Consider the following 26,101-nt stretch of genomic DNA (forward strand, 5'->3'; position numbering starts at 1 on the left):
GAGAGCGATAAATTTCGAAAGAGCATCGCGCGCGCGGTGCAACGCGCATCGGGCGTATCGGGCGGTCGCGAGGGTTTCTGCGAGCTCTCCGGAATTTTCTTGTCGCACGAGGATGCCTCGATAACGAACCGAGCAATTAAAAAGTCCACGAGTAGTAGCTCGATGCGCGCTCGAAAGGAGATAAATTTTCTCTTACACGCCGCGCACCGCGTGCGCAGCGCGATCGCGCGCGCACGGCAGCTGGTCGTTAACGGTAAATTGCATCATCGCTCATGCGTCTGGAAATAGATGTACTCTTATTAGAAGAGTGCTCGTGCGAGATCTTGGTCCGCGCGAAAAAGGCTCGGTAACGTGAGGTGTCCTGACGTGTCCACGGCGACGACGTGACCGTGTGCGCGCGCTCCAGAGTGTAGCACGCGCGCGAGCCGCGCCGTCGACTCAACGGCGGATGAAGCAGCGCGGCAGCGCGCGCGGTGCCATCGGCAAGCGCCAATCGTGGCGAACGCGCGCGCCGCGGCCGCGCCGGCTGTAGTAGCGCCGCGTCTCGTCGTTCGCCGACCCTTCATTCGCACATCGTACGCCGTTGGGATAGGACGTGTGTCGTGGGCTTCCCCGGTATTTAAACGATTGCGCACCTGCGAGGACTCGATACTACCCCACGGAGTGCTGTTGCCGCACGTGTGCGACCGCGACATACGCACGCACGCACGCACGCACGCACACACGCACGCACGCACGTACGCACGTACGTACACACAGGCCGAGCCGCGTCGTCGTGTTGGCTTCATTCGCGAGCGATTTCCGCATTAGGAGAGTCTCTCACGTGCCGCGCTGGCGTGTCTCGCTTATCCCCAGGTATGTACGGTGTGACGAGAGAGTGAGTGAGAGCGATGTAGAAACGGGGACGTGTGCGCACGGATTGCTGAACTGTCAGGTTTCGCCGCTGCCTCGTTGCGCGATGTAATGATTTTTATCGTGAATATAAATTACGCGTCTCTCTCTCTTGGCCGTTTTTTTTTTCTTCACGAGTGACTCCACGGGAGAAGCGAGAGAGAAACTCTCTTGACGGATCGGCGCCGTTCTTCTTTTCTCTTGTTTCCATCGTCTTCCGCGTCGCGTCGCGTCGCGTTGAATAATGAATCGCGCGCGGCTAATGTCTCGTTGGTCGTTTTTCGCGAGACGGTTTTGCGCAAAATGTCAAGAATCCCGCCTGGTGTTTTCTACGCGCGGCGCGGCGCAATCGTTTTATCAGTCCACGGCCGAACAGCATACGCGCTCGAATTACGTCGTTCGCGAATACTTTGTTGCTATCCGCGGCAGATTTATAACGAGGCCACGGATTGTGTTAGGCACGAACGGCGAGCTCGTCGGGGGATAGCTAAGAAACGGCCAGAGGCAGAGCCCCAGAGTGTGCGCATCCGTACGTTTCATTACGCGCCGACTGTCCGCGTTGTAAACGCTTATTACCATAATAAACCGCTGCGATTGTCGCTGTGTTGTGTGTGCAGTATTCATTCGCGATTACGGACATTATGCGCGTCAGTGTCATGTTTATACGGTGCCATACTAAATAAGCCGCGCACGAGCGCGCGCGAGATGACGTACAGTGAGTCATTAGAGTCGCGCGGCTGCTGGATGATCGCCCGCCGAAATAAAAGTGCGATAGCGAAAACGCGCACCTCTCTCTCTCTCTCTCTCTTTCTTTCTTTCTTTCTTTCTTTCTCGATCTCGGGTCGTGCGTCGCGGCGTGAGATTTGTTTTTCTGGGTCAGACGCGAGCGACGAGCTCTCCGTGCGTTTTGGCGGCGAGTGTCGCTCGACAGACAGAAAGTTCCGTCTTGGAAAAACTCCAGAATGCGTAATGTCGTGTCGCGAATGTTATCGCCGTCATCGGCGATACCGACCGCCTCCGATCACAATCGACAAGCGGAAACGGCGAGTTGTTTCTCGAGAAAGGCGATTGATATTCCATTTAGCGATCCGATGTGCGCGAAGTAATTAAAGGCGCGATGAATAATGCGAGTTATTATTTCAAACGCGGCGATCGCTAACCCGCTCCTTGTTCGCGTTCTCGGCTGAGCATTCGAGCCGGTCGGTGTTCGATCAGAGATGTACATGTATCGTATAAAATGTGAGCGGTTCTGCGAGAAATATATCGCTCGGCAAAAATTGCATTCGGTGGCATTATGGGCATATCGCGGCAATATGGGCGAACTTTAGTGTCTCGATGATTGAATATAAAATTAACTTTATTAACGCTCGCGGGAGGCTGAAACGAAAGGATTTGATCAACCGCTCGAATATTTGATTTGTCAATCACGCCACATGACTGATATGTTCCAAAATGCACTGTAAAATTAGGCCGGCAATTTGACACGCTTGATATGAGAGAAATTAAAATCCAATTAATTATATAAATCGCGTTTCTCCTTTACGGTCTATTTCGTATCCTTCCATGGCCTTTGTTCGACGAATATTTAATTAAAACTATCGAATTACAGGATATTAATATCCTCAGGGACGCATACATTGAAGAGAAAAACGGATCTAACGATTAATCTAATAAAATTCAATCCAATAAAATAGATTCAATAGATCCGCGGAATGGGATCGCGTTTCTCGATTATTCCGGAGTCGGTTGTTCACGAAAGTCGCAACGGATAGCGCAAAAATCAGACACGGGGCGAGACGAGAGAGAGACTGCACCGAGGGCGCGAGCGAAGATCATCGTGCGCGATTTTACCGCTCCCACGAGCGCGTACGCGAGATTTATCCGCTAATGTATACAATCTTCCAAATTTACATATCACCGTAGCGCCAGAGGAGGCTCCGAATTAAACGTTTGTTAAACGGGAGGATCACTTTCGGCACACCCCGTAGATTGTTATCTCGCGTACCTAGCCGCATCTGAAATGCTAATATCGACCGTTCGTCGGATCGCAGTAAGCAATGGTAAGTGACGACCTTGCCGCCTATGTAAACGCATATCTGGGCTTTGTGCCGATGCATCAAGCAAATTTGCATGGCCGTCGGCCGTCGATTAAATACGCGCAGGGTCGAGCGGGGCGCGTTCGGCCGAATCAGCGTCGTCGGTGGTCATGATGGAAGCAACGCGCGACGCCCTTGGGTCGCTTCTCTTCCTTAAGAGGACGTTCTCTCTCGCGCGAAAACGCGCGCCGCACCGCCGCGCCGCCGCGCCGGCCCGTAATAAGGAATCGCGACTCGGCAGCTGCATTCTCACGCGATCGACTCGCGGCGATGCGAATCGGCGGCCGACTTTACGGTTATCTGGACTCTCGCGATATCTCCACGAGCCACGAGACGGTGAAAGAGATCGCGTTACTGTGTGAGTAATTTTGCGCCAGGATAAGCTCAAGGGGCTCAAATTGACGTGCACTCGGAAGTCCCGCGCGCGCGTTTCAGATCGAATTTCCAGACGTCTCCTCACGAACTCGCGAACGATCGTTTCTCGCGTCTCGCGTCTCGTTCTGTTTTCATTTCACACTTAAGGAAGATGTTTCCGCGAGGGCGCGCGCGCGCGCGCGCTCGTTCGATTTTCGCCGAAAGTCATTCGCAGCACGAGCGCCGTCGCTGAAGTAACAAAATGCGCAGTGAAATCTGGTGGCACGACTTTGAGTGTGCCGACGAGCGAGCGGCGAAAGTGTTGGGGGTGATTTTGACACAAGGCGCGCCGACGAAAAGGCGATTCTTGCACGGTCGTGCGGTCGGCTTTAACGCGGATGTTTGTTCAAACAGCTGACGCTCCGTGTAAATTCGACGAACTAACGGGGCTAAAACGCTCCCAATCGCCCGCCCGCGCGATCTTTAATATCGCGAACCGATGCACTCGCTGCCGCGCTCATTATGCCGGAATAACGACGCGGCGCGGCTGTGTGTTCGGCGGAACACTATCTGGATTGCGTCGCTATCCCATAGTTTCGCTAATTGCTCTCGAGCGCATTCGGAATATAAACATGGTCCAATTAGGCAATTGACTTTCAAGGAGTTTATTCGCTTAATTAAAAAGCCATCGAAACGGCGCGGCACAAGCTGCGACAGGACGACTCGACGAGTCGAAGAATACAATTATCCTTGTGAAGCGCGCGCAGTTCCTCCGATGGTTACGTGGCGCGTCCTCAAGTGCGCGGCCTCGCCTCGTTTCATTTGCCTAATGAATATCGGCAACGAGACGAGCTATTTTTCAAGCAAGTCCACCGTCCGTCTTGCTGAGGTTTTGTGCTCCGCTCATGAAGAATGTCCCTCTCTCGCGTGTCCACGCGTTCTTTCTCGCGGATCTTATTTATGGCGATGGTCCGCGACGCGGCGTTTGTCGCTTTCTTCAAGCCGTGCGCGCGGTTTCTCGGCGCAAATACAGACGAATAGAACGCGAGATGAACAAAGCAATATTTGCTTATTATTCCACATTGTTTTTCCACGTCGTCGTCGACGTCGTAAACGCGAAAAGCGAAACGCGAACGACGTTCGAGTGAGTGAAGGGGGGAGGGCGGGGAATCTTTTCGTTTTTCCTTGTGTAACCTCGTTTACGATTAATTTTTTCGGACGGAGGTGAATTGATTTTGTGAATGTTGGTTCCTCGGGGCGTACTATTGATTGGATTTCGGGAAACAATCGGCTCTCCTCTCGTCGTTCGTACAATGCGAAAACTCTGGTATATTCTCCGTGGCGGTTCGCGGAAATTTCAACGGCTACGAAACGTACTACGTGCACGTTTTACTGTGCATTTCGAGCGGATAAAGCAATCTACATTCCCTGGGCTTCGTTTTTTCGCGGTCAAGGTATCTGGTATTACGCAACCGGTCGGTATTGTTTGCGCTTTATACGAAGTCGGAATGCGAGGTGCCTTTTGTTCGCGTCTGGTTTTCTCGTAAAAAGCGCCGTTCGGGAGAATGACGTTAACAGATACTCGCCGCCAAATTGGCCTCTTCACGGCGAGTGTATGCCTTTCGTGTTTAATGATTACACACATAATTTTCGGTCGTGCGTCGTCCCGAATATTTAAAACCGCGCTCGCTCGAGGCGCGCGCTAACGGCTTTCGCCATGCCACGCGTCGCGTTCCTCTTTTCTCGTTATTTTCGTTCACGCGCGCGCTTACGTAAGATTTGGGATCGCGATGCGGCGGGCGGATTTAACGCGCTATAAAAAGTCGTACGAACATTTATCCCGCCCAAACTGCGAACGCTCTCTCTCTCACGCTTCGATAACTCTTGTTACAACCTGCGCTGTATCGCGTAACCGACTCCCACACTCGACTGCTCGATCGTTAGCGCTTTTATACTTTGCGTACGACTCTACTCTGATTATATTTTTAAATACACTTTCATGCTTATCTAGCACGAAGCTTAAAACAATTTAAAACGGGAATTATATTGGAACGCGAAAACACGTCAACAGGCTTGTGCGGAACAAACGTTCGTGCAAATATTTTTGCTCGTTTCCTTGCGCTGAATTCACCATTCTCTTCTCTCCTGCCTTCTCTCATTTTCCCTCGCTCTCTGTTCTCCCCCTGAAATAATGCTCATATTTAGCGAAATATTTTATACATCAAGCGCGTGTGTAAAAGGATACTAAAAATTCGAGTTTAATAATCTTTCCGACATGGACGTTTCTCGTGGACGTTTTTCTCTCTCTCTCTCTCTCTCTCTCTCTCCCTCTCTCTCCCTCTTCTCTCTCCCTTTCACGAAGCATAATCACGTCCGTATGAAAAAAGTGGGCGAGGCTCATTCTTCTCGTCTGCTGGTGCCTTCGTTCGCGAAACGGCACGTCCTGTTCACGTCTCACGGAAAATATTTCCCGTCTGTAAAAACGGAGAATTCCGGACGCGCGCGACGTCGGGCTCTCCCTTTTTCAACGGGGACATCGAGATTTTTGCCGTTGTGGGCGGAGGACAATGGGTGACTGGCGAAAAGGGGTTACGAAGGCCTCGCCGCTGTGTCGCCGAATCCACGCCAGATCTGTCGATTCGGACGATCGATCGCTCGCGTGCAGCGTGCGGGACTGTTATAAAATCAGGAACAACGGCTGCGTTTCGCGTGCGGCCGGCGCGGGCGGTCTCCTATCGCCGTCCTTCCGGCGTCCGCTGACTTCTCAGCGCGCATGGTGCGTGCCGTGCCGTGCCGTGGCAGCGACGCACTCGTCGTTGAATTTCGATCGGGACGCATTCGCGGTACTTCCCGAACAATGGAGAAGCCCTTTTCGAAGCCCGTGAGCGTTCCGACGCGAAAATCTCTCCGGTCCGCCGCAATCGGCGGCAAAAATCGGCGCAGGGGGAAACCTTGGCGCGACGTGACGTAATCGAGAAATTCGCTCTCGTGCGAATTTTTTACTTTTAACGAGTTTTTCGCGGACCCCCACTGACGCTCTCGGGCGGGTCCAGCGGCGGCCGAATGCCGGACGAAAATTCGCCAACGCCAGCGCCGAGTCGAGAGAGCCGAGAGCGCGCGCGCGCGTTCCTTTGTGCCTTATTCTCCAAAATGAGAATCACGTTGGAATACAGGTCACTTGGAAATTAAACGGGGAACTTGCGCGACGACTCCGGCCACGCTGCCGTTTTTCACCTGCGTTCCTCCGGATCCACCGCGGTGTGACGTGCGGCTTGTATTTCCCCGACGTTTTCGCTGCCGTGCATTCCGCGTGCACGGAAACGCGGCGCGGCGCGGCGCGGCGCTTTTCGACCGAATTGCAGCATCAAAGCCCGTGGTGCGTCGACTGCGCCGCGTCGAGATTTGCCAGTTCGTCGAACAAAAGGCTCGAAAGCTACAAAAGCCTTTGCAAATGACACGATTCGCGAGCTTTTTCGCGTCCCGTTTGTATCCCGCGGCGCTCGCGCTCGAGCTGACCGGGGCGGGGGAGAGCGTCGTCTGGCGCGGCCTTGATGAAAACTTGACGTTTTCATTTGTAACCGGATATAGACGGGACAAGCAGACGAGATACCCGCGCGGGTATCACGCATGAGTAGAGTAGGCGCATGAGGCGGCGTAGGATCGGCTGTGAAACTTACGTCGGGGCGGAAGACGCGCGCGCGCGGAGCGAACGCGGAAAGAGGCTCCTCTTGCCGGCATTTTACTAAATTGGGACGTGCCTGCCTCTCTCGTTTCCCCTTGCCCGCCGAGGCAACTATCCGGCTGGCAACTACGCCGCTGTAAGTTGAGCGCGGCTGAATATCATCATCCTCTTTCTAGGATATCCTACACCAATCCGGTTTCCTCGCGCGCGACTGGAAATTTCAAATGAAATGTCTTTCGCGACGTATGGCTATCGGGCTTCTCGGCTTTCCCGCTCGCGGCATCCATCGCGCGCGCGGAGATAATAAATGCCCGCGTATCTCGTAGATAACGAATCACGGGCTATCGCGCGGGAATGTCTCTTCGTTATCGCCACTCGTGGAGAGGGAGGGGAGGGAGTTGTAACTTTTCGCACGCACTGCGCGCATCTCCGCGGCCCGCTCCACGCTCCGTCGTCGTCCGAGAGAGCGAATATCACGCTGTGTGAGCGAAAATCCAATTTCGACGGTAGCCTCATTCGCGATACCGATCGTTTGCGAGCGGCGCGTTTCGACCTCGATTTGCGCGCTCTGCGGTTCTCTGCGCTCTCCGCTCGGCACATTATATGGGATAAAATTTTCCTCCTTTTTACTTTGCGAATTTCTTACTTATCCGCGACTCGGCTCTCCGCGGCTTAATCCCGACGAGATAGCGGCGGCGCTTCTTTTTTTGCGACACAGAAATTATGCGATCCTCGACATTGTGATCCAATTAAACTTCGTCAGAGGCAAGAGTCGAGAGTGGTCTCCCGCCGCTGGAAAACACTCTCGTTACGATACGCCGCGATTAAAAGTCCAACACGCTAATAATAAATAATAAATTGCTAAGTCCGCGGACGAGAGAGAGAGAGAGAGAGAGAGAGAGAGAGAGAGAGAGAGAGAGAGAGAGAAAGAGAGAGAGAGTGCTCTCGTTGCGGACACTTATCGGACGTGTTGTCTCGATGCGACAGCAACTTCTGCCGTGCCGTGCAGGTGGAATTTTCTCTTTCTGCGCGCCGACTTCGCCGCGCGAATTATCAATGACACCATGGCGAGCGTGGACCCTGAAGCGCGCGTACCACCTGCACACTCGTGCGAGCGGCGTAAAGGTCAATTTCAAACGAGGTCGTTACTCCACAACGAGCTCTTTCTCGCCGTATCTATACGCGCACATTAGCATAGCTGCGAGTAGCACGTGCCATTTCCGCTGCGGTAGAAACGACGACGTCGTACGAATGTCGGAGAAATCACGGAGAAGTATCTCTCATCCGCGACTCAGTGGCGTAATCAAAGAAATGAGTGCGTGTCGCGACATCGAGCCCCTGTTTTGCCCGCGTATCAATGTTTACTCTCGGCCGCGGATCGCCGCGATTTTTGCGAGGTCCCCGATGCTACTCGGGGAAAGCGGCACAAGTGTCCGCTCGGAAGCACCGTCGCGGAATGCGGCAAGAAATGTCACGACGTGTTTTCCGCGAGTCGAGAAGTTTGCGGAATTACTAATGCACGGGGCAGGGGGGGGGGAAGGGACTTTGTTCTTGCACTTCGTTCGAGAATACCGAGCATTCCGTCGACTCTCCCGGTAGCAAAGATCGCCTCCTCTCTCGGGTTAGTCATCTGTATATCATTAGCTGCGATCCGCGACAATACAGAGGCCAAGTTCCACCTGGCGATTCGAATCGCTCGCGTGTATCGCGTTACATTAACGTGTGTGAACGTCCGGGAGATAATAATCCGTGAGATGTCCGAGAGGAAATGTCGGCCAATGGGCCCGTTTCCAGCGGATCAGGCTTTCTTCAATCTCGCTTGCAGCCTGTGTTTTTCTTTCTTTTCTCTCTCGATAACGCGCGCGCTCGATCGTCGAGTGACGGACGGACGAACGCTTGTTTCTATAGAAAAGATTACCGACGACTCGCTAAACGGGGGGGGGGGGTAAATGTTTTCGATGTTTCTTTTATCGGTACTTCGTCACCGGATTTTTATCGCTTATCGCGTGCCAGTTATTGACCCCCATGGAGAGAAACTCCGGTTACGCCACTGCTTGCAACCTTCCGGACCACGATAACTCGACGAAGTATAAAGCGTCGCGCGTTTTCTCGGCAAACTTCGACGCGTTCTCGTCGTCGCGGGCTCTCGTGACCTGGCTCTCGAGTCGTAATTTGTCTTATAATTGAATGAGTCCGGTATGCTGCCTACTTTCATCGAGATTAAAATAATCTCGAGAGAAGGCTAGCTCTCTGCCTCGCCCGCTCGCTCGCACTCGCGTTATGTCTCTGCAAAGTATGCTGCGCTTTAACGTTGAATAGTCCAGACGACAGCGCGGGGAAGAGAGAGACTATGACCCAGAGCCAGCTTTCGAGAATAACGCACCTGAAAGTCTTATTTTCAAGCCGTACGAAATAAAATGGTGTTATAAGTCTGCAGATAAATTAAGCAATCTTCTCGTATTGCGCGCTCCCTTTTGTTTCCTCTCGCCCCGGTCTCGAGTCCGAATGGATTTGCATCAGTGAATTTGTCACACGCGCTTCTCCATCGTTCATCGCAATAACGCAGGCGGGTTGTAATCGCGCTGTGATTTTCACTCGTTTCAGCTTGACTTCGCGATCGCTAGAACACTTGATACGCTCGAGTTCACTAATGCAGTCTGAATTGAACTTTGCTCGATGAATGCATCGGCCGCTTTTATACTTACAAATCCTCCATTGTTCGAGCATCCACGCCGGCATTCAACTTCATTTGATGTGTTAATTTCTACGTCGCGTTCTTTCCCTGGAGGACAACGACGCGCTCGAGAGAGAGAGAGAGAGAGAGAGAGAGAGAGAGAGAGAGAGAGAGAGAGAGAGAGAGAGAGAGAGAGAGAGAGAGAGAGAGAGAGAGAGAGAGAGAGAGAGAGAGAGAGAGAGAGAGAGAGAGAGAGAGAGAGAGAGAGAGAGAGAGAGAGAGAGAGAGAGAGAGAGAGAGAGAGAGAGAGAGATGGAACTTAAGACAGTCGAACAGCCATTGTTCTTGCGGGAAAGTAAAACACACGAAGATGAGAGGAAGTCTGAGGAAGTTTCATTACTCTCGTCTAGCTTTAAGAAAGGTGGTCGCGTAAGTTATACTTTGTGGCACTTGGTCTCAATTTGCGTCTCTCTCGCTTCGAGGGCATTGAGAAACTCGCGACGATAATGCAGCTGCTTTGTAAAGTCCGTTCACGAGAGAGTGTTAGCTACTTCGCGTTATCGGTATTATTATTACAGTTGAATTTAACTAATTAAAAGTTCCGTCACGGAAAACTACTTGTTGAGCCGAACGACATTTGCGGCTTGTAACTTTCGCCAAATTATGCGGGATATTAATATTGCAATAAATTACTATCTCATTATGTGCGCCGCTGTATGCCTGTATATTGTTATTCAGAAAGTTGGATACTGTGTCATTTAAATTTATGTCACGGCTTGAATTTCCTATGCATATGCATATATAAAATGAATGAAATTTTTCCCTTTGCGCCTTGCGTGTGTATTCACATCATCAGTAAATCGAGATGAAGCACGTTCGGATGGGTGCGACTCGGGACATCCCCCTCTCGCTCCCCTCCCGTGAAGCCCCGACACCTGGAGAAATTTTTCTCGGGCACGTTTATTTTATTTTACGATTTTTATCATCATCATCGCAGAATATCGGAGACGAAAATCGCACGTACACCTTCGCCTCGAGAAACAACAATTCTTTTTTTTTCTTTTTTTCTTTTGTATGTGTACGCCTCCGCGAATAATAAATTGTCTGAATCAACGAAGAAGCGAGACGACACGCGATAATACGATAACGAGCACGAGCGCGCGTGCTTTCCTCAATAACGGTAATCTCGAGTCCGCTTTTCGTGCCCGCCCGTGTTGACGTGAGTCGTCTGCCTGTAATTAGGGATGCATTGTCACTCGCTCTGTTTGGCCTCGCATGCAAACGGATTTAATTCGACCGGCTTTAATCATCGGCACGACAAACTGCAGTGTAATCGCCTGCAGTGCGACACCGAGTATTTCAGGACTTTGTTGGGAATTGACCAGGGAGCCACGGCAAACAAAGCATAGAAAATAGACGATCTGCCGGGAACATGGACGCGTTTAAACGCCGCATCTCGCTTCTATATTAACTTTCCCCTCAGATGTCTTCGTCGGGCTGCTGCCCGTCCGCGATAAATGTTTAATCGTTACTTTGTACTTGCCGGCGAAAAGAGCCGGGCTGGAAATTTATCGCGCGGGATTTATCGGGAGATATCTGATAAGCAATTTTCCAGACTCTCGCAGCAGGAAAATCCCGTAAATTGATATTGTCGCGTGAGTTTGCACCTCCATTGTCATTTACAAATGGGATGAAATCTATCTCGATGTTATTCCCCCTTCCCCCCCTCCCCCGACGTTTCTTTTTTTCCTTTGAGTCACTTCAAACTCGCGTCGTGTAAAAAACAATTTACACGCACAAAATGCGCACGTTGAATACGTGAAATGCGCGAATCGATCCAAAGCGGCGGGGAATTGTAACGCATCTATTTAGGCTGACGCGCGCGAGCGCGCGAAATCATACGTTCCCATTACATAGAAAATAAAAGCGGTTTGTTATTTGCAATTACGCGACTGCCCGCCGGAGCACTTTATCGCTCGTTACCGGCTTGGCAGAGTTTTCGCTCGCGATCGTTTTTCGGTACATTTACGAGATTGCTCGGCCTCGTAAATTTGTGGCTTTGTCAGCGGCCAGCTTGGCCGTTCGACGGGAAACATTAACAGCCTCGCGATCTCGCTGCCGGAAGCTGCGGCGAACTTGTCGAAGTTGCTTCGATTAATTCTCGTTTCTGCCGACGGGAAGCTGATGAATCACCCGCGCTGTCCTGACGGACTACGACCGGTTTCTGTGTAGCTTTCCGCCCGCGGCCGTCACGGCTTTGTAAAACGCGACGTTTGCTCGACAACGCAAGCGGGACGACTGAGGGGGGGGGGGGGGAGAGAAGCATTCGCACCGGGGAGATTCGGGAACTCCGCGGGTGACCGCACACATCGTTCGGTTAAACGAAAAAAACAAAAGAATGTATGTAATTCTAGAAATAATTTTGCGCACGGACGGTGTAATTCGAAATATTTGATATACATGTACGCACACTGCCCACTGTGTGTGTGTGTGTGTGTGTGTATGCGCGTGCAAATTAAAAATATATATATAACTCTCGCTCTCGCAAGCACCACTAAACGAAAGACTGAAATAGATGAAGTAAAAAAACACGCGCTCTCGCGTGCGCGTGTTCGAGCGTGCTGAATGTAATCGTGCGAAATTGAACGAACCAGTGCGTGCGCACGTAGCGCACTTAAACGAAACTGATCGTTTCATTGCGCGACAAAACGAAAACAGGAGAGAGAGAGAGAGAAAGAGAGAGAGAGAGAGAGGGAGGGAGAGAGGGAGGGAGGGAGATAGGTAGGGAGGAAAAAAGCACGCGCGCCAAGTTGCAACAACAAGCCGGCGGTCGATCCCCGTGGCTCTTTGTCACGTCGAATCGAACACACAACGCGGCAATTTTACGACGCGCAAAATAGCGATAGTTTAATAGAAACTCTCCGCATCAAGCGCGCGATCATCCTTTTGAGCCACCGTATATGTATGTGTGTATGTGCGCGCGCGCGCGCGACCTGTTATTAAACTGCCGCCACCATCACGTTACTGTGCGCGATCCGCCGATTTATGCTGGAACTTTCCTTGCAGGTATCAGCGGGTCCTCCTCCGGCGCGGAACAACGACGACGAGACGCCGGCGAAGATATTGTCGCGGAAGCGGCGCAACTTTGGGAGCCAACTAGCGGCGCTGTTTTCCGCGTGAGAACGTACTTCCGCCTCGCGGAAGATATCGCGAGCAGCGAGCGAGCGATCCCGGCCGAGCCGCCGAGAGTTTCCCGGGAGCCAGCCGGCGTACTTTTCCTCGCGTTCGCGAGCCGTGAATCTCACGACATTCCAGGACGCAAGATGACGCAGATGCTGATGCAGGAACCCGGTTGGAAGCTGGAGCGCAAGGGCTCGGCGTTGCTGCTGCGCCGCGACAGCTCGCACCCGAAGAGCAGTACCGCCCGCGTCTGCTTCCGCTGCGAGGTCGACGTGTACGAGTACGAGCGCGACGAGGAGTACTGGACGGTCGAGGCGGAAACCGAGCCGGCCGCGAGTCCGTTGGCGATGTGCGCCAGCTGCCTGGCGGCGCTCTGCGTCACCATGTTCTTGCCGTGGTTACTAATCGGTGGTTAGGCCGTTCTCATGTCGATCGCGGGAAACGTCGCCCTGGGCCGAGGGGCTCCCTTCATAATCAAACGCCATCACTTCGACTTGTTTTTATGCATTGAGACAGAGAGAAAGAGAGAGACAGACAGAGAGGGAGAGAGAGCGAGAGAGAGCGAGAGAGAGAGAGAGAGAGAGAGAGAGAGAGAAAAGATGCAGCTCAGAACCGCGCACTGCTGCTGGTGTCTGTCGACCGTCGCGCGCGCTCCAGTTGTCTCCGCTGATCATACAGGATACAGCCAGCGGCTGGCGACGGTTGTCGCGTTAATGCCTCGCTCGATTCGCTCGACCATGTCATCGGCGAGTCTTCGGACGTGCCCAATCGCTCGTGTTGGGGGATCCTTCTTCGGTGGACAGCGAGGATACTCTCTTGGGCATTCTTTCGATCGGAGAAGCCGGCGGCCTGTTGTACAGCCCTTCTGGCCCGCCTCCTCGCCTGGCCGATAACGAGGCCAACGCAGATGAGAGATTGCAGCGGTCCGACCGACAGATTCGAGCACGGACGGAGGCGCGGTTGGCGGCGGATCGATCGCTCAGGATCGCTGATTGCGCACCGGTCGTGTCCGCGCGCTGTCCGATCGATCCAGAAGACGCGGTTTGCGCGCCTCGTCGATACCGCGGCATGCCAGAGATTTCGCCGGGATTTATGGCGGAGCGGCGTTTGGGGAATCCGATGTGCGTATATCGAACAGCGTCCCCGGTTCGATATATGGTCGGCTGTGGTATTTTTAACAGTGACGATCGGACATTCTCGAAGCACGCTGGAAGAACATCCAAATCGCGCGCACGCGAGCGCGCGCGTGTATTTTACGAGGTGAATCGGCGGGTCGTAATAAGCGAGAGGACGATGACGTCGAGAGACGCTTGGATACGGCTTGGCTCGCTTGATTCTTTGACAGTACCGATGTTACAAGTGCCGATCAGACTGATCTCTGTCGCAATTACGTCGCGATGAGGCGCGAGACACTCCACTTGGAAGTCACCCACGCCGATCCTGTCGTGGCGATGCGAGATGCAGCGATTCATTGTATTTTGTGCTAAATGTTGTATAAGCTAAATTTTTTAAATGTTTTGTATATATGCGCCATAGAAGAATCAAACGAAAGATTGAATAAAAGGAAATATACGGGGAAAAGTATTCTCGAAGTATATAACTCTCGGAATCACACACATACACACACATTTCTTTCCATTTTTGTGTCCACTGCTGACACAAATGAAAAAATGTGAGCGTGCAACGCGCATATTTTTATCGTTCGAGAGTTGAATCAAAGAGAGACAGACGACGCATAATTTTCGCGTGGAATAGAATCGCGCATTCATCTCGCGGCTGCGTACTCGCGTACTCTCAGCGTTTTCATTTATTTCGTAGATATTCGTAGTTTATAAAAGTCGCGATGAAACGGCGCGCTTCATGTTACGTGCTCTTTAACATTGCGCATGCCGCGAGAGAGATCATTAATGTTATTTATGCGATGCTGTTTCACATAGATACTGCTTTACGCTACGGCGAATTATATGCAAAATTCCCGGTAGTTTATAGCTCCGCAACTTGCAACAATGCACAATTGATTATCAGCGAATCCGCGCGGCCCCGCGGAATTCCCGGGAAAAGCGCGAACAATTCACATTCGCGCGATGTTTAATCCGTGAAAAATATCTTCGCGCGAACCAACGACGAAATTTATACTCGAAATTCACCTTCGCGCACACGTCGCACACGTCGTGGAGAAAAAAAGCTGCTTCGCGTGCACCGCGGCTCAGATTCACGACTAATCCGACCCCGTCGGCACCGGCTCGTCCCTGGCAACCGATTGATTTCGATTTAGCCCCGCACTTGCTACAGGTGGCATTGGGAGAAGCCCGAGAGCCGCTTACCCACCTATCTACCTAGCTACCTCCCGTTCCAGAAAGCAACGGTTACACCGGCGGCTGTTAAGATTTAATGGTCCCATACGGCAGCTGCTACTGCAGATTTATCCCGGCCGTTTTATGGACCTGCTATCGTTAGGTTTTAGATTAAGAGTCCGAGTAACAGCCGGCGAGAATTCGAGACCGAGAGCGGCAGCGTAAAATCGGGAAAACGGTGCGAAACAACAGCTCGGCCTCGCTCGCGAAGCTAATCGCGAAGCGAGAACGCGGACGTACCGGCGCCGCTCGCGTTGCCTCGCGTTTTCCATCCACGTCAATATCGCCAAGTGGCCTAAGAGACTGACGGATAAGCCGCGACGTTTTGCACGGCGGGCGGCTTTGGTGTCTGTATACAACGTTATTGAGTCTGGCAGATCCTCGATACGAACGCGCCATGTTGGCGCGCGTGGAATACCGCCGCGACTCGGGGAAAGCGACACGCGTACATGTCGATTTTCCGCGTCGTTCTATCGAATAATTGTCCCGGCGCGTTTCGAGTCTCACTGCGCGCGACGCGACGCGACGCGCGGCCGTTTGTTGGCTTCGTTTTGCGGAGTCGCTTCCATGGAAGGTGTGCTTGTCCGTCCGACCGCCAACGGGATCGACACGATCCGCCGCGCGTCTTCATTGCGACGCTACGTGGGTGACAATGTGTTTTTTTTTCTTTTTTTTTTGTTTCTTTTTTTCTAAATGACGGAAGCGTCAGACGACCCGACGACGACGACGACGACGACGCGGCTTACGCCGCGCATGGCACGCGTTAATCGTGAGAAAGAGACGAGGAGGCGCGCATCGGAACGAAAGACGGAGGAAGACTCTCGAGCGCGAGGGATCTCGAAAATTTTCCTAAATCTGCCTTATCGCTTTCGCATGCGCGCCGCACGCGGAGGAACTTGATCCCGGCGAAATTGATCGAAAAATTATTCACTCCGTATGATATATTCTCTTTCTCCCGCGAGCCCGCGATCGATTGAAGGATAGGCGGGCTACACGGCGGGCAGTCTAGCGTTCAATTTATTATACGGGTCCCGCACGCGCACACACAGCCAAGCGTACACTTTGTCAGGTTTTTCTCGAGGGAGGAGAAAATCGTCTCAAAGTACATCGAAGAATCTGCCGATGACAGGCAACGACGTTCACAATCGAGACAGATACTCTTGTACAAGTGGTCGCGAGAGCTCGATGCGTCACGGGCGAGCGGTTTCTTTGGACCCGGCACGTCTCGTCCGTCGAACGAGACGTGTGACGAGCCGTCGTTAAAGAACCGTCTGAGCGACAATCGTATCTGTAAGCCGCTCGCCCGTCGAACATCTGATCGGCCTACCATATATGCATCGACGATCGCGGATGGTACTCGTCGCCGAGCCGGCGAACCGTTATTGTACGGAGAGCGCGACGATGCGCGCATCATCGCGTACCTCGCGCGAGTGTCAGGCATGTTCATGACACAACGGCGCGAGGCAACGATGTCTTCCAGACACGCACGCGTCGGCACGATCATCGCCGAGGTGTATCGCGCGAATTTCAAGCGACCGAGGTATCCGCGGCCGGAATTCGCCGCGCATTACGACACGCGCGCGCGCAACGTCCGGCTCGTTTTTGCGCAAGATGTTGTCCGCTCGGACACGATATTTCATATTTCAGTGTTTTCAGCCAGTGGGGCTGAAAAACGAAGTCCCAGAAGCCACTTGTGCTCGGATTTTATTTTGCGATATAAAGTATCACGCACAGACACACCGTTACTGTTACGTTTACACGATTCTCCGCATGCGCGCGCGCGCGCGCGCGTTGCATCGCCCTTTTTCAAATGGAGCGTATCAGCGTGAGCGATGCGCGATATACTTCGCCTCGCGTCTTGCGATCGCTCGAGCGAGACCACGGTATTCCAATCGCGTTTCAGAGGCTTCTTTTTTCCACGATTTTCCCGCAGCAGCTCTCTTCTTCACTCACGTGTTTCTGCGCGGAGTTTTCAACTCCTCCTCCTCTTCTTCTTCCTCGGTGCCTCTGCTCTCGCGGGCTCGCCCGTACCTTGCGTGCGTTTTACTTTTAGCCTTTTGCACGCTACCGTCGGCTATCGGCTCGAGGGCCATCCTTGTACCGTTATGTACGAACGTCTTCCGTCTCGGTGGCCGTAAATTCGTTACGCGTGCTGTTGCGTGTTCGCCGCGCAGTGTCGACGTTTCATCAGCGCGCGGCCCTCCAAACGTAGCTCGCATCTCGGCTTCTGCTTTACGGCCTGGAAAGATGGATGAGCTGTAAGTCGCGGGGGGTAAGTTGAAATAAATTTCGACGTGGCACGGCGGCCTCTTTTTTTTTCGCCCGTTCCGCGTAGGTGTGCGGAAACGAGAGTATCCCGAGGAGGAAGTCGTTCTTGCCGGTTTACGCGCGTTTGGCGGCTATAACTCGCTTCTCCTCCCTCTCGTCTCTCCCTCTTGCAGCCGGTCGCCCACGCAGACGAGGATATCGGCGAATTTTTCCCCGCCGCGATCAAACGAAGGAGGAGAAGATTCCGTCCGTCGGACGAGAGACTGGCGTTTTGCTAGCCGGAGGTGGCTTCCAGCGAGCGCGCGCTGGATTTGCCGAGCGCTGCGCAACGTGCAATTTCACGGAAGGCTGCAACCGCACGTCGGGATTTTGTATATTTAATCGACAATGCGCCCCTCTCACGGAAACGTCGGCAAGCGGAAGAAAGAGAGATACCAGCGGTCGCGCGGCGCGGCGCGGCGAGGGAGGGGGCGAGGTGGCTACGCGGGCGGGATACTTGAATTATTGGCGAGATTTATAATGGACACGTGTATTTGTGAAGTAACGCGATAAATATTTTCAGCGGCGATTGTTAAGAGTTATCCCCCGTCCCGCTTGCGCGCTATATTTCGCGCGCAAGAAATATGCGAGAAGTTGCTGCTAGCAGACGCGTAATTTGATTTATTATCCGACTTGTTTGGAAGTGCATTTACTTGCGAGAGCAGTAGCGCCAGGAAGATTGCCACTGTTGTGTGTGCAACATTAACTAATGGAGTATTCTGCGGATGTATCGTATTTCTCAAGATTATTCATCGCTGTTTACACAGTGCAGCTGGAAATATGAAGACGCGGGTAACTCGGCGTTGGAGGCAGCGGGAGGGATTGACGCGATCCAGAGAGGACGCGGGCGGCGCGGCGGGGGGAGATTAAGAGCGTTGGATTTTTCAAATTTCCGCGGCGAATGAAACTCCTCTCGGGATGGCGGGCAATAGGGGTCGGCGAAGGGGGGCGGGGGGAGGGGCGGGAGATCGCGCGGTAGGGCCGCTTGGACAAGAGCCACCGGATGAAATAGTCGCGCGACGCTCGTCGATTTTAACAAGTATCCGTGAAAAGGCAGGTCTAATCAATAGCCCGTTCGCCGGCATGATGGCGCGATACGCGGGCGGACGTATAACTTCGTTGCCTTTTTCCCTTTGTCCGGCGGCAGAAATTGCGCTCGGCGCATACGCGGTAAATCAAAGTTTATTCGTTGCATAAATCGCAAATACACGCGGCGAAGTACCGTCATCAAGTTCTGACAATGCTGTACAGACTGCGCGCGCGCGCGCGCGCATATACATATCGGCCCCGCCAGGAAATCGTGCATATATTCGCGATTATGCGCGCGGAAACTATACGCCCAGAGAGAATGCGTAATCGACTGATATCATATTTGTTCGCGTTCTCGTTTCTAATAAAACCAGAAGCGAGAGAGAGAGAGAGAGAGAGAGGGGGGGGTACGTTCGTTGTTTCCGGCTCGGCCTTCCGTCACGCGCGGCGCGATCCGCGAATATGATTCCCGCGAATTTGATCTTCCTGAAAATATCGGAGAGAAAATATCCCAGGATAATACCCGACGTCATCGCTTCCTTGTCGTCTTTGACGCTCGTCATTGACACTTAACGTTTTAGATATTGCACCTCTCTCTTTCTTTCCCTCCCTCCCTCGATATCGTGTTATCCTTTTAATCTCTCTCGGATTTCTTCTCGCCCGTTAATCCGCTGCATGCGGGTGCACGTTCGGGGAAGGTAATTTCGCCGAAAATTATTTCCGTTTCCCGCTTATTACCCGCGCGCTTTTAATGCACACGCATGCCACGTATGAGCGCACTTCGACCGATAAGCGACGCTACACGGTGAGAGAAAATTGACCCGCGTCCATTCACAATTTTCTCCCGCCGCAGACCGCTCGATTTAGCCGTTATTTTAAGACGCACGTCTCCGTTATTTACCGGAATATAAAGCCGTCCATGTATTAATAGATCTTCGTTGCCGTCAGCCTATTTACCGTTTGCGGACGCCATGCTAGACGCGCGCGCGCGCGCGCGCATGCAATTACCTACTTACGGCTCATTAAACCATTTCCCAATCCTCAATCTTGCGCGCACGACGGCGCACGTGAAGACGTATGGGATACGAGTTGTCGAACGGGTCGGAGCACGGCGATAATGCAAGAACCTAGTCGATCGGAAGTGCGCGAATATCTCACAGCGCAATAACGCGCTGGATCACTCAGTTCTTCTGTTCACCACGTGACGTTGGAAAATTGCGGCGCGAATAAACCTCTACGAGATCGCTGAGCGAAACCCTCCTCTCCGCGAAGAAAGTTACGCGCGGCTTCTCTCTCGTTCTCTTCCTTCTTCTTTACGACCCGACGACGCTCGACGAGACATTCGCGAAACAGTCACGTTGCATCGTCCGGCTAATCGGGATCGTAATTCACGGTCGAGATCGTATGAATAAATATGAGCTAGGCCTGCGTAAGGAAGTCTTGTTTTTTTCATCTTCCTCTTTTTTTTTTCTTTTTTCTTCACGCGCGCGCGATGTATCCGGTGGTAATACGAGCGTCGCATGACGCCGGGCGAGAAGATACACGAGACTTGCGTGAAAGTTTCGGCGCACAATCGGCGGGCAAATCGCTCGAAACAAGTACGCTGCGCGCGACGACGTCCGGATTCCGGACGTCTTAATGAGGGCAATTCAATTAGTATGCGTGACAATGGCGGATCACGAGAAGAGGAAGAACGAATCTCTTCCAGCCTGGCGCATCCCCCCCCTCCCCTCCGCCCCGGCTTGCATTCTCAGCATTCCGCCGCAAAATATGCGCATGTTTCAAGGCCGATGAAATGTGTGAATTTAATTTCTCGGAGCCGTGGGCGCATAAATATGCATCGCGCGCGGCGGCGCTCCTTCTCCGCTGATTTATGCACGATTACGCATTTACCGGAGCGGATTCCGCTGACCATCCTCGGTCAGCGATTTCGAAATTGTCCGCGAGAGAAGCGCACGTAAAAGGAGCCGGGGGAACTTTAATCGATAACCAGGCCCGCGCGCGCGCGACGAGCCCTTCTGATAATCCGATCCGCCGGATCGATCGATCGCGCTCCGCTAAATTCTGTGCCGTAGCTACTGTATACCGTATGACGAGAATAAATAATAGACTCGGTCTCTCTCTCTCTCTCTCTGTCTCTTTCTCTCTCTCTCTCTCTCTCTCTCTCTCTCTCTCTCTCTTTCCTTTCCCTTCCCGCCTCGCCCGTCTCTTCCGATATAGAAACCGTTGGAAATTTTCTCCCTGCCCCTCGGAGAGAGGAGATCGTTTACATTATATAGATTTTTATTTACCTTTAAGCGCGATACTTCGTCACGTTAGGTATTCCAGCGTCAATCGAATTTTCACGCTGGACTACGGCAATTTTCATGTGTATCAAAGTTTCATTGCGTCCCCGCCGCGACGGGGTTCCCCCCGCGAGAAAGGGGTGAGAAAAAAAGACAAACTTTCGTCCGCGACGGTGTGCGCGGCGCTATTGATTTTTCGTCTCCGGTTAAATATTTGCATCTACATCGCGTGTGCGTATCCGGCGATCGACGGAAATCAGATTTCCGCGCGGAGTGTCTCGTGTAAAGTCTACGCTTCGCGCGGAATGCCCTTTCTTTCGAAGCACGTACAACGACCGTGACGGTTAATCAAGCGACCCGACACATCGGGTGTTAAATTAGTCCCAGCACGCTACGTGCACACAGCCCGGGAGAGAGAGAGAATGTGTACGGCCGCGACGGCTGATTGATACAAATTGGCTTCAATTTCCTTCAATTTGCGCGGAGGGATCTCAAAATTTTACGACGCCGGGCGGCATCTGTTGATTGTCGCTGCTCGCCGTCGCTGTCGTCGACGTTGGAGGCGGCGACGGCGACGACGGCGGCGGCGGCGGCGGCGGCGGCGGTACGGCAGTTCTCTTATACACACGGATCGATAACTGGCTGTCGTCGGTAAAGCCGGGGATATCATTTCGAAATAACTTGAATAGGTGGCGCGTTCGCCTGTGTTCTCCGCTTTAAAAATTATTTATATTCCTCGCGAGACACGCGTGTCTCTCTCTCTCTCTCTCTCTCTATTTTCGCGAGTCCCCTCAATTTTATCACTCGTGCTGTAGCCCGCCCGACATTACACGTTTTTAAAGCAGCGAGCGAGCCGAGGCTGCTCGATTCACAGTAAGTTGCATCGATCGACGACGTTGAATCTAGTTATGGAAATGAGCGTCTATCTCGAGTTGTCGGTGCAATTTCAATTCAACTAGGCGTTACAAAGGCGCACCATTGATGCTTAAATGTTTTGTAAGTAAACTCGCCGCATCGTCACCTCCGCGCGATGGCGTTTCTTGTTGCTAATCGACGCGTCCACGCGCTGCGTAATGTAACGTTTGGCAGGCATTTTAACGGTCCGCACATCGACTTGTCTTGATGTTCAACGATGTTCAGCTTTTATTCAAGTTCGAGTCGATGAGACCCATCTCGACCGACCATCCGCTTTTCATTGCACTCGCGATCGCGATTGTTTCAACGGCGAATTTTTAGCGATCCGAAAATATATTGAAGAGCCGGGCTTGGCGTGAGAGCAATTGCGAACTGGAAATCACGGGGCTTTCGACGAGAGTGAAGCAGAAGATATCCCGTTTTTTTCGCGGATGCTTAGACTTTGTCAAAACACGAGATTCTTGCCTGGCGAGAATTCGAGCTTTTTTAAGAGGAACAATAACGTATCGAATTTATCGCATTGAATTTACCAGTGACTTCACAGTTGAGACGACCTTTATGAACCCGTATTCACACCCGCGAAAAATTTCGGAAATTAATAGAAATCTTGTCAATAATAATCTCTTGTGTGTTGTCTGTCGCTATTATTACTTTTTCGTTGGAACGACAAAAAGATACAGTTGTAATTTGGCGTAAAAAGGACTATAATTTGAAACGAAATTAACCGTCCTTTTTGCTCTCAATGTGGGCGTAAAAATGTACAAGTTGCGTAGACTGCATTGATTTCTTCGAAATAACGACCGTTAAACTCGCCATTTAAAATCTTTACCTTGGTCTCATCGATTACCGAGAACTCAGGATCGGCCACGTTCCGCTGCAGTTCGCTGCAAGAGAAAATATAGTATATCGCTAATTAGGTACGAGACTTATTAGTGTAACGAGAGAAATACGCGCGGAACCGAGCGCGTTAACCTTTTGCGAACGTTATAGCGCGATAATTTTTACCTGGAAACTTGTGCTCCACTTTCCGATCGCGGAGTTAAGTGCAAGAGTACGAGAAGTTTTTAAACTTATCTTCGAGCCGATCCTGCCTGGCCCGAACCGGATCCTCCGGTACGGCGCAGCGGCACCCACCGAAACTACATCTCCCGGGGCTCGCACCCACCAGCGTGTGGCCGCAAACTCTGCCAGATTTGAATGAAAAAAGAAAAAAAAAACAAGTCCCTCCGATTAGTCGTAATGATAAATGTCAACGAGTGTCGCGAGAGGCTCGGGACTTCATATTTCTCTTTAAAAGCAGCGAAACACGGAAAAGCGATATCGCGTCACCCTTGTGAGACTACGTGCTAGCATAATATGTAACGCGTAATACACTTTTCAAGTATATTCGATCGGGAAAATTGGAATCGCGTTTCTCAATCTGTTTACCGCCGCGTCAAGGACGTCAAGGATCTTCATTGTTCGACAGTTTCGTACGAGTGCGTGCGAGTATGTGTTAGTCCCGAAGCCACGTGATCCTCGACCGACAAAACACGTCTTAGAGCACCGTTACGTCAATCATTGATTAATTCTATATTCTGCACATCGTAATATTAACTGTCGAAGTAAGCAAATGACTCGCATCGAGACCGATGGATTGGTCAATATCGTGGAAGACAGGCAAGAACAAGGACAACACGACTTTCTGTAACACACGAGTTTTAACCTCAATTGATTTTAATGCGCTTGACAATCAGCTTGCGAGTTTGACCCCGATGCGTTCGAAAGTAACAATTTATATAACACAAAGTAAACCAGTAACATTTAATATAAAACACAGATTCAAAATCACCGGTTTGCTGTTTTTTTTTTTTTCTTTTTATTTTATTTTATTCCGACGATATCCGATATTTTTATAATCTCGTTCTTTCATATCGTGAACTCATGCTTGTCTATTTTTCTTGTTTCAGCTGCCGGATCTGAACAATCTGGATGAAAAGGTGAGTCTACGAGAAGAAATGCAAAATTGCACTTTAATAATGTTCGTGCGCGATTACATATGCACACGACAAAAGAAAATGCAGTCGATTATATTCCGCAAAAAAACTAAGATCATTCCTATGTAATGGTTGATGCAAATAATTCTTACGTACGATAATCGCTGTCGATGCTTGTAGTCGGCAAAAAAAGATCGTCACACATACGGACGATAACAGTTTATAGTCAAGTATAGACTGGAGGAACGTTCCGTGAGTGCATAAAGACCGATCTCTCGCAATACTAATTTCGCACGTGAATTATCCGCTCCGTGGCTATTATCGCGAAGCGATGAGTCAACGCAGTGTGCACAATGAGAACATAAAAAGTTCTCCTCAACAACTACGACCGTTTGCGGTACTCTACTTATGTCCAATGTCGCTAAAATAGTGCTCGAAATGAATTATAGACGACGTTCGCGATGGCTCGGCCCATTTTTGCAATCTTCTTCATATATATCGCTCGCTTCTCCTCGAACTTGTTTTCCTCGCGGTCTCCTGAAACTATTTTTATCGGTTTTTGTGTAAAACAAGAGTCGCGGAAAAATTCGCGGCGCAAGAGTCACGTTCGCAATCGCGAATATTCGAGGAATGTTCGTCATTTCGTATCAGCGATAAAGGCACCTGTTCCGAGAAAATTTACAGCGCGTCTGTGCGAAACGGCACGTAGCACAGCAGCTGCTCTAATTGCGAATACCCGGTTTCTGATTTACTAAGCGTTCATTACATGACGAGTTATTGAGTGTGAATAGTGATTTAGAGTTGAGTTTCTGTTTTTATATAGCTTTTTCTTTATAGCCAGTATATACTCTGTGGCAAACAGCGCGTGAAATGATACGAAAGCAAGATTGTGAGAAACTATTTTTTCTTTACAAGTCGGGTATCCAAGTCGACACTTTGGATTTTTCATTAATTCTGAAAATCCTATCGGATTTGAAAAACTAACGAAGAATCTTCGGATGCAACAGATTGTACAAACTATTTTTTATCTTGATGCAATTAAAGTTACTTATTGCTGTGTTTTTCGCTGTGTGTTTAAAAAAATCTTTGCTTTAAATCTTATTAAACGAAGCAAATTCAATGCGTTATTTAATTGCAGATGAAGTAAGAGTACGATAATCAAATATTAAGTAATCTAAAAATCACTGGACAAAGTAAAATGAAACAAATTTTCTCTCTTCATAATCTCTGTTATTTTTTTTTTTTATTAACGTTGAACATTTTTATTGGACTTGGAGAGTTCAAAAGAGTCGAAAAGAACTTGCAATGGGCCTAGAGTAATAACGATACATCTAATAATTAATGTGTCGCACTAATATAGAATTTAAATTTCTATTTGATATTTGATACAGTAACAATTGCTCGCATCTCGTTGTTCTTAACAAATTTGTCAAATGTCCGTTGAAATCGAGAGTGTCACGTGTGTAACAAATAATCTCACATATCTTGGAAACACGGCTTTTCGATGCATCTACCCCGCTCCCCGCTACTTAATCCTGCTATTTGCCAGATATTCGCTCGTGTCATTGACATTCGCGTGAATTTGATCGGAGAAACACATGTTAACACGATAGCACGACTTTAAAAGATGACGAAATATTTTAATCGCTCAACCGATACACATACTTCATGTCGCAATATGTCCGTCGTTTGTCAGCTCGAAGCACAATAACTCGATCGACGTATCTGCTCGTAAAATGTAAAAAGGTAGATAACGCATGCGCGAGGAAGGTAAAATAATGCGCAAAAAAAAGGGCCTCGTCATCTTCCATCAACCGCCAACCGTCATCGCTCGTTCCTGAACAGCCAAAAGTAAAATGACAACAATCAACACCCTCAAGATACGTCAGACCTTCAAGACGGCGAGACGTATCTTCGCGTGTCGCGTATGTTTTCGAGCGATTTTGAATGATTATGTTTCGAGCCGGCGAGCGATCCAGTTATTACGTAGTGCGTGTGTCGCTGCTTCAGCGGTTATTATTCCCGTCGGATGTTTAAACTATTTCGGCGGTTCGTGAAATATTTAATCGTGCTCTCGTCGGCATCGTGTTAATTAACACGTGTTTCTCCAATTGAATATACGCGAGTGTCGGTGCCACGGGGGAGTATCCGGTGTACCACAACGAAACAATCAGGAGACAGGATGTTGGATCAAGAAGCCAGGATGAAGGACGCGGGACGACGACACGTTCCCAGATATTCCCAGGTGTCTCAAGTAATTTATTATTTGGAAAGTTTTCGAATTTAATTCGACGCATTTGCGGAGAATAAGAGAGTTCCCGCTTTGAAATTTTGGGCGACATTTATACTTCAGTTAGT

The 26,101-nt window shown here is 50.8% G+C and overlaps 2 protein-coding genes across 7 annotated transcripts in view; both read left to right on the plus strand.

Moving 5' to 3' along the window:
* The window catches only part of Sesn (Sestrin), a 201,487-nt gene that overhangs the window by 47,269 nt on the left and 128,117 nt on the right, over positions 1–26,101 (plus strand). For all 3 annotated transcript variants that reach the window (XM_025305322.1, XM_011151842.3, XM_011151843.3), the window contains exon 6: positions 23,717–23,746. In XM_025305322.1, coding sequence (XP_025161107.1) covers positions 23,717–23,746 — 30 coding nt within the window. The remainder of the gene's footprint in view (positions 1–23,716; positions 23,747–26,101) is intronic.
* Positions 452–14,461, plus strand: LOC105189614 (uncharacterized). 4 transcript variants are annotated; one of them, XM_011151839.3, is made up of 3 exons: positions 452–855; positions 2,815–2,951; positions 12,764–14,461. In XM_011151839.3, exons 2-3 carry the CDS (start codon positions 2,912–2,914, stop codon positions 13,291–13,293), a joined length of 570 nt encoding a protein of 189 aa, XP_011150141.2. In that variant the 5' UTR covers positions 452–855; positions 2,815–2,911; the 3' UTR covers positions 13,294–14,461. The 4 variants fall into 4 exon arrangements, with proteins under 4 accessions (XP_011150141.2, XP_025161108.1, XP_011150142.1 ...); XM_025305323.1 differs by lacking the exon at positions 2,815–2,951 and having other exon boundaries at positions 456–615; XM_011151840.3 differs by lacking the exon at positions 2,815–2,951 and having other exon boundaries at positions 460–855.

Source organism: Harpegnathos saltator, unplaced genomic scaffold, assembly GCF_003227715.2.
Source record: "Harpegnathos saltator strain DR-91 unplaced genomic scaffold, Hsal_v8.6 scaffold694, whole genome shotgun sequence".
Taxonomy (NCBI): Eukaryota; Metazoa; Arthropoda; class Insecta; order Hymenoptera; family Formicidae; genus Harpegnathos; species Harpegnathos saltator.